A 20513-nucleotide genomic window follows, 5' to 3' on the forward strand; every position below is an offset into this window, starting at 1 on the left:
ATCACTTTTTAAAAAAATCTGAATCTTACTTCAAAATAATGAGTAAAACAAGATTAAAAACACACCTGTTAAGTTGAATAATGAAAACTGGACCCTGGTCACTTAATTGAACAATCTGACTAAAAAATGGCTATAAAAAGTTCTTCTGGAATAGCAAACTGATATTTAACAGCTGTCTCTAATTGGCTCGGAATGGCCCAGTCAGTTTTCATACCCAACAGTGAAAAGTATATTGTATGCAGTAAAATTAATAGCCAGAGAACTAGACATACACTAAACACATTTTCTCTGCTAGGAGGACTTCGATAGAGTTCCTCATTTGTTTTTTTTCTTTTTGTTTCAATTCATTTATTTATAGTATTATTCACATTAGTATATTCACAGCCAGAGCTGACAGGTGTGGAGGGGTAGGAGAAAAGTGAGAGAGAATGAGTTGTAATTCTGTGCAAATTTGGATTTGGTTCTTCCTTCATAGACTGGAACAAAACACTACAAAGCTCTCCAAATGCATGTGTTAAGACAAAAGCTTCAGTCTGCACAAGGGCACCAAGCTCGGTGGCCTACTCTCCCCTTCACTTCTTGTTGTCTTCACTGAGCCAGTAGCAGTAGCAATCCAAAAAAATAAAGATATTAAAAAGATATTAATAAAGTGGAACCCCGACTTACGAATACCCCATTTAACGAAAAATTCAAGTTACGAAGGCACTTAACGGCAAAATGCCCGAGTAACAAAATCCGTTGGCTCTGATTGGCTGAGCCCAGAATGCCTACAATGCCTTCCGAATCATGTGACAACCCCCTTGGCTTTCGTACTTGCGCTTCGCTGTTCCACTTGAACGATGTATTGTTGTTGCAGTTAGCAATTAGCCTATAGCCTATCGTTCACTCAAAAGGCGCAATGGGTGCTTCGACTTACAAAAATTTTCGACTTACGAAAGACCCCCGGGAACGAATTAATTTCTTAAGTTGGGGTTCCACTGTACTTTAGGATAAGCCTTTTACTAATGATGTATTACTTTTCCTTGGCAATTCGCAAACCTCTTTTCTGAAGACTGTCACATTAACAGATGAATCGTCAGATCTATGTAGTAACTAATGCCATAACGCAAATGTCGAACCCTATTTTAACCCTATGCTGCAACCTTCTTTTTTTTTAAAATATTTGACTGACATTTGCCCTATATTGAATAGAGACAATAGAGATGGACAAGAAAGCAGGACTCAAACCCCTGCTGCTTTCTGGTGGCCATGTCATCGCCTGCTCACACGCTGAGCTAAGCTGAAACACAAACTTGACTACATGTCAGGTCAACACATACCACAACAACTTGAGTGACGGGAAGATGTAGGGATAAAAGGAGTTTCTGGTTATGTCAATTAGACATAGATTTCCCGCAAAAGTCTATGTCAAGTTTTATAGATAAGGTCACATCTATATCAGACTACTCCATGGAATGGTGTTTGGCTCTTAATTGTTATTTTCAAAATACCTCCAGCAGGCCACAGTCAGGTAACATTAGATATTTAGGTGTAAATCTCCTATTTCAGGTATTTCAGGTAGTCCCACTTCCATAGGTGTATAAAATCCAGTTCCTAGCCATGCAGTTTACTTTTACAAACATTTGTGAAAGAATTGATGGTTCTAAAGAGCTCATTAAAATTGAGTGTGGTACTCTAATAAGATGACACTATTGCAACAAGTTATCTCGTGATATTTCTTCCCTATTAGCTATTCTACAATCAACTGTAAGGAGAAGCACCTACAGCAACTCAGCCATGAAGTGGCAGACTACATAAACAGAGCTCCTGTAAACCCGACTGTTCAAAACACTGCTGACTCAATAACGGCATGGGCCCAAACCTCCTCTGGCATTAGCATGAGCACAAACACTGCATGACTGGAGCTTCATAACATGGGTTTCCATGGCTGAGCAGCTCTTGTAGTTGTCATTTTGTAGTTGTCCATTACCTTTGTCCATATTGTGTAGCTATATTTAAGCTCAGTCTTGATGTTTACATGTATTTTATTTGAGTATCTCCATTTTGTGGTAACTCTTTTTCATGTTCCTCATTGATGGTAGGGTGATATCAGTGGTGAAACAGTAATATTCTTACTCTGCAAGGTAATTTTTGTAAAAAATGCAGACTTCTTTGAAGACCGAGGAAAACTCTTTGGACGTCAAAACCATTCAGTGAATAATATCAAAAATGTAATATTTTTCTTAATATAACATCTTTTTCAAAGAAAAAAACCTTACCAAGCCATCCAGCACCAGAGTTGGGAACACACATGTCTGTCTCAGCGCTGGGCAGGACAAAGCCCACTACAAACACCTCCACTCCATCGGACATAAGTGCCAGACCTAGAACAAAGAACAGCTGCCACTGGAATCTCCCATGGCCACACTCCTGCATGATCAACTCGTACTGCTGGGCCAGCTCTTCCTCATCTGCTTGTCTCTCATTTTCTAGTTCCTTGCGGCTCTTTAGGCTGTCAGACACTGGCTGGCCCAGAGCAACCTGACCATCCCGTGGCTTCCCATCATTGTATCCAGGCACTCCTTGGTACTCCCCCTCATAGATCTCATCTTCATCATCGTGACCCTCCGTGGCATCACTAGAGGCCCCGTCCTCTTCATTGGTTGCATTGTCGGCATAAAGACCATCTTGTTGAGTATAACTGTTGTAGTTGTTCTCTTCTTCATCCTCATTTTGGAAACGATTGTAGCTGCGCTGGGATGAGTATTCATCAGAGGCTCGATCAACAGCTTTGCTGAAATTTTTGGCAGCTTGCCTTTTGGCTTCCTTAGCGATGTCCTTGGCACCTCTGACCAAGGAAGTCCTGTTGTTATGCGTTTCCTCCATCTTGGCACGAGGGTAACAAGCACTAAATTCAGCTTTAGTCCACTTTTATTCCACCAGCTGCAATAAATATAAGTTACTTAGTTGTTTTTCTATCTTCTATTCCCAGACAGAGCAAGATTTATGCTAATTTATTACCCCTGAAATACCACCCAACTGCCAGAAGACTAGCAATTAAGTAATGGTGTCTAATTCCATTGGATTGCAGTAACTAGACAGTGCTGAAGAGAAGACAGTTGATCTCAGACTGGCAAGATTCAAAGTCCAGTGACCACTCAGGAGAGGAAACCTGCAGGGACAGACAGAAAAAAGCAAGTTTAGCTTGATTAAAGACTGCCAGTCACAAATACCTGCCTGCAGTATTTCTTGGCACACTCCAAAAGAAAATTTTTACACAGAGACAGCCACACTCCCCACTGATGTTGACAGAAAGCGCAGTCTACTAATGAGATGAAAATGATGTACTAGGAAGTAAAAGTCACAGAGGCCAAATTTTGCAGGTTTGAAGTTGTTAGCTGAAAGTAGCATTGATGATTTAAAGAAACTCTACATACCGGGACTTAGACATGTTCTGTTATGCTCATAAACATAGCTGTAATATAAATCTACTGGCATAAAATAAATATTAGTCAGTAGACTAGCTATGGATAAAATATAAAGTAAAAGTGTTACTGGCCAAATTTTCTGATATTCCTGAATACAAAATATCCCAAACCTACACTACTGTTGTACTCTCAGTCTGGCTGAAATATGCTCCTATTTATGGTTTGAACTACATAGCAAAAAAAAAAAAAGCTATTTGTATGAGCCCATCAAGAAACCAATGTCCAAGCAAGTGCACAAATAAGCAATACAGTAAGTATAGTGGTATGCTTGCTGTCAGAGTTTCATTTAATTACAACTCAGGTCCTTGAAGTATTTCTAGAGTATATTGTATAGTGCTTTGTACTCAGTTCTCAGACATGATCTGTTCACACATTATTAGTTTGTTGATGGCATGACAGCAGTAGTCTAAACATAATTAACGACCAACCCATGAAGTATGATGTGTTGACATCAGTGGCTAGAAAACTGTAACTAGGTGTTTGTGGTCCCTGCACTTACACTAAATGACAAAGTACAGGGCCACATACACATTACACCTGTAGGATTTGCTTGGCCATAGAAAGTATGTTGAAGTTTCCAGCTGTTGTGCTGACGTTAATGCCAGAGGAATTTTTGGAGTGAATCAGCTGTGTTGGTGAATTTATGCATGTCTCTGTGCTTGGTGACTTTACATGACCTGCTACTTCATGCCCATGTTGATGTAATTCCTAAATATTTCCAAGACATGTCACAAACTAACTTGTTGGAGTGGCAGCATCCCACAATCAAATTCGGTGAGCTTTTTGAAACCAAAGCCATGCAGTCTGCCTGTCCATAGGTGCTTAATTTTATACATCTGAACTCAAAGCTTAAGAAATGTGGCTCAATATTTTTGCCCATATTGCGTATTTCAGAAAATGTGAAACAATTTATTAAATTTATATGCAGCATTGCTCGGACATCTCCAATTTGCATAAAAATGTTATGGCCCAAAGTTTGACTATATAAAATGACTGATGTGAAGTTTTATTTTCATATATTAAATAGTTTTTAAGATTTTTTTTCTTTTTTGAAAAATGGCCAGAGGACAGATTGAATGTGAATGAATATCTAAAAAACTATTAAAGATAAAAGCCCAATTTTCACTGGTCACTCTTACCGTCAAAATAAATCAGGGTTTGTAACTTGGGACAGATATATAAAAAATATCTGATAATTGGCTTGTTAAAATATGAAAAAAAAATGATTTGAGATGGAATGACTCCCTTGTGTGTCAGAATCTTGGCTACTAGCAGCAGACCTTTTCCATCATGGATGTCATGGGTGGACTGAAATCTGGGGGAATTTGAACACCAGGTTATTGCCTTGGGCTCTTTGTGATGTTCCTCGAGCCATTTATGAGCAGATTTCGCAGTTTGCTGGTATGCACTGCCCTCCTTACAGAGGCCACTGTCATTAAAGAGTCTCACTGCCGTATGGGTGTGGGCTTGATTTGCGACAATATTTCAGTGGGTGTGGATATGACAAAGTGGAATTTGGCACATCTACATGCATCCAGGAGCTCAAGGTTTCCACTGCAGAACACTGCACTGAAATGAGACTGTCAATTTCATTCACTGCACCTGTCAGTGGCTTTAATGCGGTGGCTGATTAATGTATATCTTGAGCATTATTGATACTTTCTTTGCATGGCGCTGTAAATGGTAAATGGCCTGCATTTGTATAGCGCTTTTTTTAGTCCCTAAGGACCCCAAAGCGCTTCACACTACATTCAGTCATTCACACACTGGCGATGGCAAGCTACATTGTAGCCACAGCTGCCCTGGGGCGCACTGACAGAGGCTGTGATTTGATTGATCAAAAATTTATTTTTAAGCCTGTTTTGTTTTGTTGGCATTAACATGTTAGAATTATAATTTCACAATGCTGAGTGCATATTGCATTTCAGCACCACGTCTGTTGCATTGTTTTCTGTTCTGTATGTCAGGTTTGCTTTGTATTTAGTATATGTTTTTATACATGCGGTTTACATTTTTGTTAAGTCAGAATAAACTTTATTGTTCTGAAAAGATATCCATAACTATATGTATTTCTGTTATGCATTCAAAAATAATACATCCTTGAAAATGTGGCTTTTGCTGCTCTGTTTTATGTCAAATGTGATTTGTTTCTGGCTCATGTTTCTAGGCTGGAATTACATGTCAGCTAGTATGACTGACTCTCCTTAGGGGACTCTGTACTATGACACTGGTGGGGCATTTCAGAAGACCTGTCAACCCACAAGGCCAAGCCATATGAGCACCCAGCAGTCACTGTACCCAAACACTGCTGCAAGAGAAACACGAGAAAGCCTCTGGGCCATCACTTTCCATTCCAAAGCCACTTTAGCATCACTATATGCTGTAGAGTGCACACTGAACAAATGGTCAAGTGGTGTTTGACAAGCCAGGTATGTGAGAAAGAAGGCTCGTCGACTGAGTTTGTTTAATGGTAAATAAATCCTCGATTAATCAAATACTGCTTTATTTTTCTTAACTTCAATGCTGGCCTCGAGAAAAAGAGCAGTCACTGGCATCTCCTTAACAAAAATACTAGTAATCGCAAACAACCTGAAAGAGTAATTTATCTGGCTACACTCTTTTTATTTTAATTAGAAGCATTAGAAGCAAGTTGTAAGTACTTCCTTGTAGATTCTAGTACGCATATCAGTAAGACAATACATTGCAGTCACACAGTAATGTGAAATGATTTTGTCTAAGAGCAGATGAAAACCTTAACACACTTCTGCATTTCTGTGTGAAATCTCTTGGGTGGAAAGCATACAGTGATGTGTTAAGACTGGGTGAAGTACCCTATTGACCATGGCAGGTTGATGTATTGTGCTTCTACCACCTTTGCTCTGCAGCATTAGATAAAGCATCAGTCGGACTCTGTCATTTGAACACAAGCGCCGGAGCTCCACAACGACGTGAAGCAGATTTTGGTGCAATGCAGCAGTCAAATGATGTGGCGAAAGTGCCCTAACTAACTTTGTGCACAGGCAGGTGATTACCCCCCCCCCCCCCCCCCCCCCCCCCCCAACAATTCCCAAAGATACAGCACTAATTCTGTGGCTACAGGACAACTACATAATTTACACTGCTTCCATGTGTCCTACAGTAAAAAACAAACAGATGGATTACAACCTGAAGTGGGAAGTGAAAAATTCTACAAGGTTAGATGTTGGAATATCTAATCTATCTGATGAATCGGTCCTCACAGTTTCAGGCTCAGGTATGTTACTGTTTTGTGTAGACATGTGTTATGGCAAATATTACGTAGACCAGATGTAGACTCAATGTCCCAACATACCTATCACCCAGACTTAGCCTGAGTCAACATAGTCATTCAAACCTATAGATCGATAGTCGATTTGGTTTGGGCCAAACATCCATTACTCGCTGGATCAGCAATGTATTTTTAGTCTTTGGAGAGAACTTTTGTAAATGTAATTTGTCCCATTTGAGGTGGGAAGCAGGAAATTCCAAATTCACAGTCAGAATTTTCAGCTAGAAGCCCCCATTAAGTTGGTCTTACCACCAAAACACTGTACTACCACTGCTGTGTATTAGTAACTTGTTTAACACACCACATACAGAGCACTGGACAGGTTCTATCTATAAACTTGCTGAAGCATTCTTTTTGAGCCCAAAAAACAAATACTGCATTGTACTCTTGATAATGCAAGCAAAACACTGGCTTTTTTTCTTACTATTATTATTGGAACACTGCAAACTCGGGCTTGACGTTGTTCTCAGCTCCAACATTTGACTTCTGAGGTAAAAGATGGTGGCAAGCTAAACTAATGTACCTAGCTACTGAAGTAGTAGATGCATGGTGCATTTCAAAATAACAAAACTAGTTTAGCCATAACTAGAAATATCTAGGGGCAGATCACAATGTGGTTTGAAACAGATTACGTAGATTATCTTGTCAGACCTTAGCATCCTGTTTAATAACTAAATAACTACATATTTAGTTATTTATATAAGATCCCTATATAAATCAAACAAGATACTATATAGTGAAGGACTTCATAGTAACACTCGGATTTACAGTATACATCAAACATTATTGGTCAAATATGACATTCTGTGCTTTTATAATGCACAAAAGAGCTTCCATTGAGCATACCGCTGTGAGTACAGAAGCACATTCCTCCTTCCAAACTTCCCCTCATTTTTAACCACACTGCTCCTCCAAACTGAGAACTTGATGCCTCTGACTAAAGGTCTAAATGTGTGATAAACCTCATGATATGCTCTGAGAGTTTCCACACCCAATGGTCAAGAAGAAAATAACCAATCAACTAACTGTCCAGCAATGCTCAGAGAACTTTTTATAAAAGAGGGAAATGGATAATTTTGTATAACAGACACCTGGGTCTGCGTGTACTCCCTGGTCTCCATGCTAATCTCTACTTTCCTTTCGCTCTGGCTCTCAATCTCTCTTCACCTCCTCCTTTTTTCTCCCTCTCTTTCCCTCTTCCATCTCTCATCTCGCTTATCCAAGTGCGCCAAGAATTTCAAAGTCATCATCTTGATGGTAATGCAGAATATGAAACGTATGCCTCTTCTGTTGACATTTCATTATTCATGATAGGCTAACCGTTCTCCTCCTTATGCAAATGGCCATTAATGCTGACATTTAGAAGTCTTTCAATATAGTTTGGGCTACAGAGATAATTCTTAAAAGTCCGGTCCAAATGTCCAGTCTCTTTTTGAAGCAATCTTTAATCCATTTCCTCACATACACATATTGCTGATGTCAGAAATTACCCATGGTTATACAATAAGTCACCACACTTCAACCAACAACCTTGGCATTTCCTCCAATAAACAGCTAATATCGCTTATGGTCACTTCTATTTTCTTTCTGATGGCGACTCATGCCTTCTGCTGTGACGCAGTTATTGGGGTTATTATTACAACAACTCTCATGTTGTGATTTTAGCAATCAGCAAAATTCCTGCAAGTTCTGAATCAGCAGTCCGCGGAGGGTGAAGAAATGATTTCCTTGCAGTCGAGCTGTCATGGCCTGCTGACGCCATCCAGCAACATTCATTAATCACTGGCAAACACGCACGAAAACACTAGATGCCTGCAAGCACACACAGGTCCACTTTGGAGGTGCTTGCTATGAGACTCAGTAAGGCATATTCTTATGACACAAGGTAAAAGGAAGAAGCTATTTTCAGCAGTATATTATTCAATTTGAAACTATAATTCATTGTTGATAATATCAAAATCAGCAACATTTTGTTGAGCATAAGATCCAGTGAGTGCATGCGACATGCTGGCTGACAATATGTGAGTGTAAGCGGTATGTGCAAAGCCCTACAGGCTCTCTACGGTGCCCACAGATGGCTGCAGTGAACATTTGTTCATGCACATCATGTGAATGAAATAACATGCCAAGCTCTGCAGATACTTCACAAGAGAAGTTTAAATTTTGACAGAAATACTTCAGAACCTCCCATGTGGTTCCACATGTAGACATGCAATATGAGTACTTTTATAGTGGTACGATGGGTAGGTAAAGTAAGCCTTGAATTTGGATTTGCTGCCTGTAGGAGACAGAGATTAAAAACTGTAACTGTATTGCATGAAAGGTGTATGAAGCTTAGCAAAGCCTGAAGGAAACCTCACAACTGTCGCCAAAGCATAAAAAGAAGAAGGTATAAAACGTTTCGATCCCTATTGATCTCAGAAAATTATGAAACATTATGCCATGTTCTAGCACACCTCTTATCTATGTGTACATTTAACACCTGGTTGTTTTCTAATAGAACGTTAGAGGGATATCTTTCCGTTGTAGTTTTCCCTAAAATTGACACAAAAGATGTAGTGTGATCAAACCACTACATAGCAAATTTTAGAGGCCACAAGTGAGTATTTGCCACAGAACACAGAGGGAGTGGAAATAACTAAAAACTTACAAGCAAACCCCACTTGACTGCTTTGATCAGAATCCCAATAGGCCAGTTGACAGTTGTGAAGGTTTACTGACTGCTGGAGCTTGGCCAGCTGCTGTAGAGGTCCCTCTGTAGAAGTTTGAATCGTGTGTGTCTGTTGTCATGATCAGTGCAATGCTCAGTTGAACTTTCTGTATTTTTAGGCTTTGTCAACATGTCAGAATCCACCACTTTATATTTGTTTGTCTCTCTCCTTATGCTGCTCAAAAAGGGGACACTGGAACACCCTTTAACTTTTTAGTGGGATTTTTTAATCCAGCCCTCAGTGGATGGATGATGACTGCTGTTGCATCATTTTGTTCTCAGCAAATTGCACAGTGCCTCTCAGAAAAAAATTTCCAACTTAAATATTCACTTTCAACAAGCCAGTGAAGTTCAAAGCAACAGACCGGGTGTGAGTGTGTTTGTTCAGCTCAGCTTCTGAATAAAGTCAGATCTCTATAGTCACTCCAGTTCTTCCTGGTATCTTGCTGTTGTACCTTCTTGTGCTATATGAAACAAATTCATTGTCCTATACGTGACACATTAATTAGGCCAGGGATACTAGAAAACATTTGGTCAGGTGGAAACATTTTAACTCATTATGATTTCAATTAACCTCCACACAGTAAAACGATGAGCTGCTGAAGCATAAGACATGAAGGTGGCTTCACATCACTGATCTCAGCAAATGAAGCGAATTTTACAAAGGACTCTCCCACCTTTGTTGGCATACTGAACACTGAATCCAGTTAAAAGAAGACATAGTCATGAAGCGCTACTAAATAATTGAGGGAGACATTCTTCACTTATGTCCACATATGAATCGCTTGATGTTACCTGCCCTGCTCTCTACAGGCTGGTGACCGCCTGACAGATTGTATCCTGACTTTCTGCCCCCACCATCTGTGAGACGTGTGCCGCAGACATGCAAGCCAAACCCTCCTTTGTGCGTACTGTCCTCAAACAGAGATGAAAATTGAGATTAACAAAGAAGTGAAAACGACTAATGTGAATAGATGAATGGATGTTTTCATTGCCATCTCGCATGCTAAACCAAACACGGAGGCACACGGGCCTAAGGCAAACATCAATTTACTGACTTGGGTGTTTGACAAATATCTATTCAAATGGAACATTTATCCGGTCAAGAGAACTGCCTCGAAGCGAACACCTGGTCACAATTTCCAGAAGGATGAATGGGGAAGTTTGGGAAAGCTTTATGCAAAACTCATCTGTCACTTTCCTCTTTGTTCCACTTGCAGCGTTTTTACTACTGCGGCTTCTACGCGGCGGCGCCACCGGGTGAGTATAGCGCAGAGCACGAGCGGGAAGGAACATCAATCACCGCGCGGCCCTCTGACGCAACTGGCGTCCCATAATTAGATTTCGGGCAGTCCTTTCAATGTTCCCTTGCGAGACGACGTCGCACTACGCTGTACAGTTAGATTGCTCTCCTCACACCGCATCGAGCACTGACTCCTGATTAATGGATGAACCTATCTCCCCCCCTCCCCTCGTCGTCTCTCTCTCTGTGCGCATCTTACTGCAGATTTCACTCCGGCTGCTCGTGCGCGCTAAGCGGAGGGGGAAGCTCGGGGTTGCCTCGCCGTGCGTGCACCGACTCGCTTTTTCTATGACCAATGATCGCGTCAGGATGGTAGCACCCCCTACCCCATCACCCTTTCCATGGACACACACACGCATAGCAAAAAGTCGCAGCATTGCTCCACGATGAAAAAAGACTAGACACAAAAATATATTTAAAAATAATAATAATAATCAATAAAACTTTGGCAGCAGGCAAAAGCTGACACACGCCTCAGAATCTGCTCTGATCATCAAGAAAATGAGGAGCTACTCTGATCAAACACAGTTCTGTGGTGTGGATTTCTAATTCTAAGCACAGCTTAAGATGCTCGCGCTGGACGACTTCGAAAGTTGCCCAACTTTCCCGTCAATCATGAGCGCGGAGCATTTTATTTTTTCTACTGCAATTTTTTTAAGCAGCAGGTGAATACGAAATTTCCTCTTACCGTTAATGACAGTTATCCAGACTAAAGCGTGGGTGATGGAGGAGATGAACTTATAGTTGCTGATATTCAGTGAGACAAATGAATAAATGCTTACAATTTCTAGTGCATCGAAACGAACTCGAAGACTCTGAAGTGTCCGTTCCTTGATTTGCGTCTCTACACGGAGGTAGTGAGCAACGAATTAATTCTTTCTTTCTTTTTTCTTTTTTCTATTTTTTTTCTCCTCTTGTCTTCTTCGATGCAGCGGTTTCTCTGCTGCAGTCCAAGAAAGCCCAGGGATGCTGATGGGAGGTAGGAAGCGTGAGTGAGTGTGTGAGTGTATGTGTGTGTCTGTGATGGGGAGCGAGGGGGAGAGGGAGGGTGCATGAGCAATAGGCAGACTGAGATCAATAGTGGCTTTGCATCCTACGGACAATAGTGAGCATTTCCGTATAATAGTCCACGGTACGTATCCGGCGAAGGTTCCGTGACGTGCTACAATCACAAGCTGCTGGGTTTAGACGTAAGATGAGAGTAAGGGAGGGCTGAAATTTGGCTCCCGGGGAGAAGTTTGAAAAGAAGCTGCTGGTTAAAGCTGCAACTTCACTAAAAAACAGTTGTGCAGTGCCTAAATCCTCTGAAGTGCTAATGTACAAAAGCAGCTTCTGTTAAGACTGCAAAATACACCCCAGGTTTATTTTTTTCATGACTTGACCTGTAAAATGTGAGAAAATTATGAGTATACTCTCACCAGCCAATTCATTAGTCATACCTTGATAGTTACTATTGGTTTTGGCTACATAACTGCCTTAATTCCTGATAGTTTTTGGTCCTTTCTGACATGACTTTGTGAAGCCTCCAGGTCTCATCTCCCTCCACCGATTTTCATTTATTTATTTATTTATTTATTTATTGGACTGATGTCTGGAGACAGCACCAAAGAATAATATTTCTACCTCCGTGCTTAACCATGGGGATGGTATTTTTTAGCTCATACTCACCATTTCTCTTTCTCCAAAAGGGTGGCTTAAGTTGATGCCAAAAAGCTTGATTTCGGTTTCATCTGACCAAAATAACTTCGCTAAATAATTTAGAAGTTCACTGACAAACAGGTGCTTCAGTCCATCACAGCGTTGTTTTACAGAAGGTGTTCTTAGTGTTTGTGGTCCCAGCTGCCTTAAGATCATTACCAAGCTCATCTTGTGTCCTTTTAGTCTGATCGACCACCTTTCTCATGATCATCCTCACCCCAAACATGAGCTAAACATGAGCTAAACATGAGAGGTTTTATGACAAAGTTTGTGTTTTGCATTGTTTAAGCACCGGTTCCAACCAAAGGAGGTATGTTGTATCAACAAAAAAGGTTAACTTGGTTATCATTTTGCAGAAAAAAAGAGACTGCTCCAAATAAAAACATAAGAGGTTTGTGGACAAAGTTTGTGTTCTCCATTCTTTAAGCACCGGTTCAAGCACCGTTTAAGCACCGGCACCGTTTCAAAAGTTCTGGTTTGGCACCGGTATCGGATGAAACCTAAACGATACCCATCCCTACACAAGACCATCTTTTTGATCTTGCCATGGTGATGGAGGCTTGATTGTGAAAATAACTTCATCCACAACACAAGGTTAGTGTTTAATATGTTGCTGCATGGCTTTAATTACTTGTCTTAGGTCCATACTGAAATTTTACTTAGCCATGGAGGCATTCCTTTTTGAGGTGCCTCTGAAAGCACCTTCACCAGCACTTGACCTGAGGCTAGTTTTTCCTGTACTAGATCAGTTATTATGTTAACAGAGATAGCCTAAGGTGAACAAATGAAACTACTTTCTACCATGGGTGTCTGACATTGCACTGGAGCCATCAATCCCACAAACTTAACAGTATTTTGTTTCTTATTAAGAGCATTACAGTCAGCTATGAAATCACCTGGCTTTTTATCATAAAAACAGATCATTCAGAGTTCCCACTGCTAGCATTCAGAGCTTTTATAATTGACCTTGAAGAAACAGAACCTTTCTGGCTAATTTTAGAATACAGTACGAGAGAAAACATAGCTTTTAGTTTCATGTTTGTCACTGAGAGCTACTTTATCAACCGCCACAGGAACATAATTTCTAAATTCCTCAGTAAAAATTCAAATGGCTGTTTTAACAACCTTGTTGGGGGGTTCTTTTCCTGGACACATAGCAACAATGATGTTCAAGCATATTTAGGCCATTCTAAAGGTTTTGATACACACTCAAAATGGGAAAGTATCTTTCCACATCCTTTTCAAAAAAAATCTTGTGAACACATGGACAGATCTTCTGGTGCCTGAACCTTTGTTTGTTCCATCTTGCTATTAAATCACATAAAAGACCTCAATTTCACCTTCTCAACAGACTGACTATTTATATTCATATCTCATTTTTCCTATGAGAACTAGACCAGTTTCAGTGTGGCGTTGCTCTGCAAAGCCACAAGCTGTACTTTGGTTCAGCAAAAAAAAAAAATTCTGTTGTTAAAGTTTCATAGAACTTCTCAATTTTTGCCAATATAAAACAGGTGACTACAACAAAACTTACAACTTCCTGTTGAGGCAACACAAACCACCTCTCCTTTGATAAGCTTTTAAAACATCCACAGAGACACCAAAGCACACAAACACAGAACTGGTTTTATGTTACCAACATTTACCTGCACAAAGCCAAGAGTAAGCAACCGAAGATAGTTAGCACCCGTAGCAGTTACTCAAGACTGTTTTATACCACAGAGTTTATATATGATTAGGACCATTGCTACCTTGACACTAGCAAATAAAATTCAAAGACTAAACACTAATTATCTTACAACACTAAAGTACACTACACTACACTTATATTGATGAACATTAAGCTTCTCCTGCAAACAGAATGTGTTAGGCTAATCATGTTAGAATACCTGGGTCGTTGACCCAGAGTTTTGAAGTTTTGCATGATTATTTAACTTTGATTTTGTCATTATTTATCATTTCTAGTCTTTTGGGTTCAATGTTAGAGTTTTTAGTCTTCTGGTTTCTGTCTTTGTTCCATAGTTGCTCCGTCTGCCCCTGTCTGCTCGTCAAATCCGTGTCTCTGTGTTATGTTTCCTGTTTTACTTTGAAAGTCTGTATCTCACGTCAGTGTTTTTAGATTGCTTCCCTTGTCTTGTTAGGCATGATTTGTCCCAGCTGTGTTTCCCTCCTGTCCCCCATTCCCTGTTTGCTCCCTCTGTGTATTTAAACCCTGTGTTTTTCTTGGTCTATGTTGTGATTTGCATCATACCTCACTGTGTGTTCCATCTGTCTGCCTTAGTTTATTTGTATTCTTCAGTTTAGTTAGTTTTCCTTGTGTCCAGTATTAAAACTGTATTTTGAGTTCACCTTTTTTGCCTCCGTTAGTCTGCACTTTTGGGTTCAGCATTCCTACCTGCACAGAGTACATGACAAATCAAGTCTCATAGTGTGGTATTTTTTATATCACAGGTTCATGTATAGAGTTTTCTCATCAGAGTAACTCAATAAGCAAATGCATTTGACAACACGGTAAAGATGTTGGTGGTTTCCTGTCTTATCTTAGATGTAATAGAAGAATATTGGATTTCAGCATAACATCTATTCATTCAGCAAAAGTTGTTTTGTCTCTTCCTTTTTTGCTTCTATATTTCACAGCTGACTGCACTTTTTGATTACTATGTTTTTTCTTTCAAATCATTAAAGACGTTACTTTTAAATGATTTATCATATAAGTTCTTTATGTTTTAAAATGTGTATTTAAATAAATGTTGGTGTTTCTTGGGTGAATAATTTAGAGTAATCAATAACTTTTGCAGTTCAAATGGTTAATGAAGAATATGTGTTTATGGCTGCAAGGGTTTGTTTGTTTGTTTGTTTGTTTGTTTGTTTGTTTGTTTGTTTGTTTGTTTGTTTGTTTGTTTGTTTGTTTGTTTGTTTGTTTGTTTGTTTGTTTGTTTGTTTTAGGGAGCTGGCTCTTGGCTACATTAGCCCCAGCATAAAGCAGAAGAGCCATTTTGAAGTAATAAAAATCCAAGTCACAGATTTAAGGCAATCAATAACTTCTTATATTTTTAGTTTATTCATTTTTTTGTATTACAGAGACAGTAACAAAGGCATATGTGTAAGGGAATAGGAAAAGGGAAATAAATAATTAATATGAGCTAAAATAAGATAATTGTCTGCTTGACTTTCCATTACTTTACATTTTAATCACACTGTGTGCTTGTCTATATGTGCTTGCACAGCTTTTTTGCATGTCTACACTCAGTATTATATGACATACATATCCAGGAATTACATATATCTTTCTTCCATCTGATGCACATGAAGAACCCAACGCCTCTGAGTGGCTTGTTGGTTGGATTTAGCCATAAGGACTAGTGACTGGACCAGTGTATGACTATCAGGATAAACCAAGCAGAAGAGACGGTGGGTCACAACTTGGCAATGCAATGAAAAAGAAATATTCTCTGCTGCCTACCCATACTTTACATTTACTTTAAATAACAGCATGAATGTATGCATTTTTATTTGATTATCAGTGTGAACGTTGACAAACAATCTAGGTAAATCTGTTAGGCACCCAGTTGTCCTCCTTAACTAAAACTTCAAAATATATTGAAAGCGCTTTTTAAGGGCTGGACTTCATAAATTATAAAATTATAAATTACCAACATATGCCAGGTGTTGACATTATAGGACTAATACAATTTCCTAATGTTTTTAATCTTATAATTGTGACATATTCATGGTTATACTGTGATTTTCAAATCAGGTCTACAAAGAGAAAGCTTATAAAAGAAAAAAAAATGGTCCACAGACTTGCATGGTGAGAGAATGGTCCAATTTTCATATACTGAGAGCAAAATATGCAACAAATGTCCTCACTGGAGGAACTTGATTGAACTTAATGGAAGAGCAGTCTTATGTGTCACTGTTTATAACACTGGACACTTATCCTTTCCTGGATGGTCTGCCTAAAACAAAAATATTCATGGTTTGAGTTCAGAGCATACCCACTTCTTCAGAAAGTGCCACTCCTCCTCCTCTGTCTGCACTCAGCGTCTTTATATCTGTTCCTTTTAAAAGGTGTCAGTGACTCATGATTCTCCAAAAAACGTTGGAGGGTAAAAGAGTTCAATGCAAAAGTCTGGGCAGAGAGAATAAGCAATCCCCAAAAACTCATCCTATTCTGCACGGCTAGAGAAGGGCCATTATGAACTTCAGTGAATGAGCACTCCTCTCCTCAGCTTTTAGAAATAACCATTATGGTAGAAATCTCATTGAGCAAGGAAGAAGCTTGGAAGGACATCCCTCTTAGTCAAATAAAAATGCAGATGCATTTGCATTTCTATCCAGCAGCTGTTGTTTAATGTAAGGGTTGAAGTGAATAAAAATAAAAAAAATCTAATATCAAGACACACACACACATGTACACACAACACCTGTCAGCTGTAGTAACATCATGAGCTGTGTTCAGAAATCATCATGTAGGTATATAAAGTCATACATTTTACCATGATTATCATCTCACCTTTTCTCTTATGTTCCCTTTTTCTTTTCATGAACGTCACCAAGTCATTGATCAATCAAAAACAATGCTAATATGCAGGGTGAGAGGTGAGTGGGTGGAAACAGTGAATGGAGAAATAGTAAGAGGACAGATGAAGAGATTTCTGTCCTGTGTGCCACTGCGTGAATAATAAACTGATTGTAATACCAACCATAACTCCTTTCAAGTGCTCTACTATGGCTTTACCATCAAGGATTTAACTTTCTGACTGAGGCCTGTAGAGGCTGAAATGTAGCTGTTAGCCTTTTAGCAGTTTCCTTGAGCATTGCACAGTCGTGCACTGCATGTTCTCTCCAGCAAATTGCCAAAATGTCTGCCTTTATAAAGGCTTCTTTATTCACTTGCTCATAATCAGTTAGTCAAGTGCATTTGCTTAGCTCTGAACTTCTTTTTCGTTTTTCACAGGACTGCATAAAATCCCCATAAAGCTTCTTTTTTGACATGATTGTATTTCTTTTTTAGATCTAGAGATGGTAAATGGCCTGTATTTGTATAGCACTTTACTTAGTCCCTAAGGACCCCAAAGCGCTTGACACTACAGAGAGGATATAAAGGTGTCTGAAGTCTAAGAACATAGCTTCACTAAGCTAGTATTAGTTCTAGGATTCCAGAGAGGCATTATGAGCCAGCGAATGGGCAGATCTCAATGCCCAAGTCAACAATTTCCTTGTATGACCAAGCACACAACAGCTGGATGGTCACAGAACAGTCCTATGCCACCAAATATAAAGTACTGGTAGAATAACAAGATTGCAGATGTGGACAGCAAGTCTGTGTAAAACTACATTCTCCTACAAGAAAATCAGATTAACCACCTCCAGTTCACAAATAAATGTAGCTTAGTTAATATATGTACGAATTCAAAAGTCTTACAGGGCTCTCACAGATTCATATGACATGAGTTATTTGTAAAACTTGACAAAATTCTAAGTCAGAGCTTCTATATAGCAAATTTGGTGAAAGATGCCAAGAATCATCCAATTTGGGTATTATTTGGGTGCCCAGAAAGAAATCTATGAAGCTGCATTATTAAAATTAAAATCGGGTGTCCTTGGTCTTTTTGGATCATACACCACATTGCAGACTCATTTTTCATCATATCAATTTCAACTCATACTTATGACCTCACTCTGTCAGCCCAAGATTCTGTGCAATGTAATCTTGTAATTAGCTGCTTCAGCGTTAAAAGAAATGAATCCAGAGACAATTTCGAGAGGATCAAACAAGCAGCATCACCATGTCAACATGCTGTGTCACTTGAGTTCTCAGTGCTAATGGCTCAAACCAAACTGGTCTTGAAACTCTGAATTCCACACACCTTAGTGTATCTTTCATCTTGGCAATATTTTCTTGATAAAACAAGCATCCATGTACCAGCCAAAGTACAGTACACAAACCACCACGTTGGTGTTGGTCACATATGATGGCAGATAGACAGACGCATAATATGACAACTATACTAGCTGCACTGTAAGCATGCATTAAAAAGTGTGTTTGTGTGCGTTCAAATGCATCTGTATGGCAGCACAACCACAATGGTTTAGTGAAATACTGTAAACTCTCATTTATATAGGACTTAAAATGTGCAAATAAGTGTTCTCAAAGGCTCTTCTAAATGTACTTCACTTTTTTGCAATCTTCTCCAAAACTGTCAATATTACACCCTTGGGCTGTACACTTCGATAATACACTGCAAAATTGTTCTGAGTAATTTAGTTGGATGTGTGATATGGAGTTTAATTGATTTCTAATTATACGCCCTGGTGGGTGCATAATTTTATAGGTAAAAAAAACAAAGCAGGTTGTTAGCAAGGTCTACTTTAGAATGCATCAGGATGCACTGCTTTGTATTCCGTGTAATTACACACTCCACTCAAAATCCTGCTCTTACTTAACACATACACACCTCTGAAAAATGTATTTTGAGAGGTAGATAATTGCTTGGTTTTGCTTTAACTTCCAAACTACTGAATAAGTACTTCGAAACAAGACCAATTGATTCATGAAAACTAATAATTGTGTGGCAGTTTGGAATTAACATGACTAAAATTTGTTGAAAATTATAAATTTTACTAGTTTTGATTATGATTTTTAGATTAGAATTAAAACATTAATTTTAACAGAACTTATTACTGATTTCAAACCTGCTAAAAAAGCAGTGTCAGATCATTTCTAGCACCCAATGAGAGTGAATGGAGAATTCCCTTCCGATAAAAATTCCAAGAATTTGGCCACCATCTAAAAACTTGGTTTAATTTTGGAATTTTCAACACACAGCTTTTTTTTGTTTGAGTTATTTCTGACTCCCCCCCCCCCCAATCTTCTCATCAAGCAGCATCAAAAGCTCAAGGTATCGCTGAGGGATATTAAGGAACAGGAGGAAGGGCCTGTGGAATAATAGGTTAAAACAAGGTTAATTACATTTCTTACCACACAGGGGTAAAGTGCTGGAGACAAGGAGGTGACTGAAAGACTGTGAGATGAAGGGAATAAGCTCAAAGTGGTAGAAAGGAGGGGTTAAGAGGCATTTTTAATGTTGTGAATCCCACCAGGATTTACTCTATGTCTGAAAAAAAAAATGGCCTCTTCCTAATAAATTACTGGAATATATGCATTTCTTGATGTTCCCTGCAACAGCAGTGTGAGATGTCTTTTGTCAGTTGTTAAACAGATAATCATATAAATGCAGTCAGTGAGGCAGATAAAATGCTATTTTTGATACCTATTCATTTTGCCTAACCTGCAAAGTTCCATGACAACAGCCTGATTTACCTTGGCCCTGTGATCTTTTGTGCGTCACATGGTCAAGCCCCAAGGAGAGCAGATACTTTTGTCTACAAACCTTCTGCAAATGCCAAAGTGTCAAGTCACTTTGCCCCTTGGAGGAAAAAAAATGACGCACGCATTCATATTGAGGCAGGAGAGTTTGATATTTTATTTATTTATGTTAGCTTCATAGATGATCTGATTTGAACAAATTCACATTATGTTTTGTTTCATGTGCGTATTACCTGGTCCTTTAATGCAGAGTTTACAAGCAAACTTCACAGCAGTATTTATCCATTATGACACTTGGCTGTTTAAGTGTTGTTATGTTGGAGATTGATTGCATAGAGGAACTGAAAACTTAGAAGCAGAAAGCAACATGAATCTGATGATGATGATGATGCTGAAAAATCCTTTGGGGCTCCACCTTCATCTATTCTTTCATGTCTTCCCATCACAGGAATAAATGGAAGACCAGTGATTATCAAAGAGGAAAATAACGTCTTTGAAGCTCTCTACTCTCCACAAACCTGCCTGTGTACTAATTATAAGCACTGCTAATGACATGTGCGCATGTGTAGGTGTAAAGATGCTGTCGAGTGGATGTGTGAGTAAGTGTCATTTGAAACTTAATGCACTGAGACAAGTGTGGGCGAAAGTATAGGAAGGGCACATCAGTCAAAGCAACATGTAATCACGTTTACATT

General features: G+C 39.2%; 1 protein-coding gene across 2 annotated transcripts in view; it reads right to left on the bottom strand.

The window, feature by feature from the left end:
* The window catches only part of LOC101484099 (synaptic vesicle glycoprotein 2C), a 78806-nt gene extending 66869 nt beyond the window's left edge, over positions 1-11937 (bottom strand). The window contains exons 1-2 of one of the 2 annotated variants that reach the window (XM_004566875.3): positions 11570-11937; positions 2259-3151 (exon numbers count right to left, since the gene is read on the bottom strand). In XM_004566875.3, the coding sequence (XP_004566932.1) occupies positions 2259-2865 (607 nt within the window). In that variant the 5' untranslated portion in view covers positions 2866-3151; positions 11570-11937. Of the gene's footprint in view, positions 1-2258; positions 3152-11475 lie in introns of both variants that reach the window. The other variant, XM_004566876.3, reaches the window with a different exon arrangement.
* Positions 11938-20513: the final 8576 nt, after the last annotated feature.

The sequence above is a fragment of the Maylandia zebra genome, linkage group LG7 (genome assembly GCF_041146795.1).
Source record: "Maylandia zebra isolate NMK-2024a linkage group LG7, Mzebra_GT3a, whole genome shotgun sequence".
In the NCBI taxonomy this organism is placed as follows: Eukaryota; Metazoa; Chordata; class Actinopteri; order Cichliformes; family Cichlidae; genus Maylandia; species Maylandia zebra.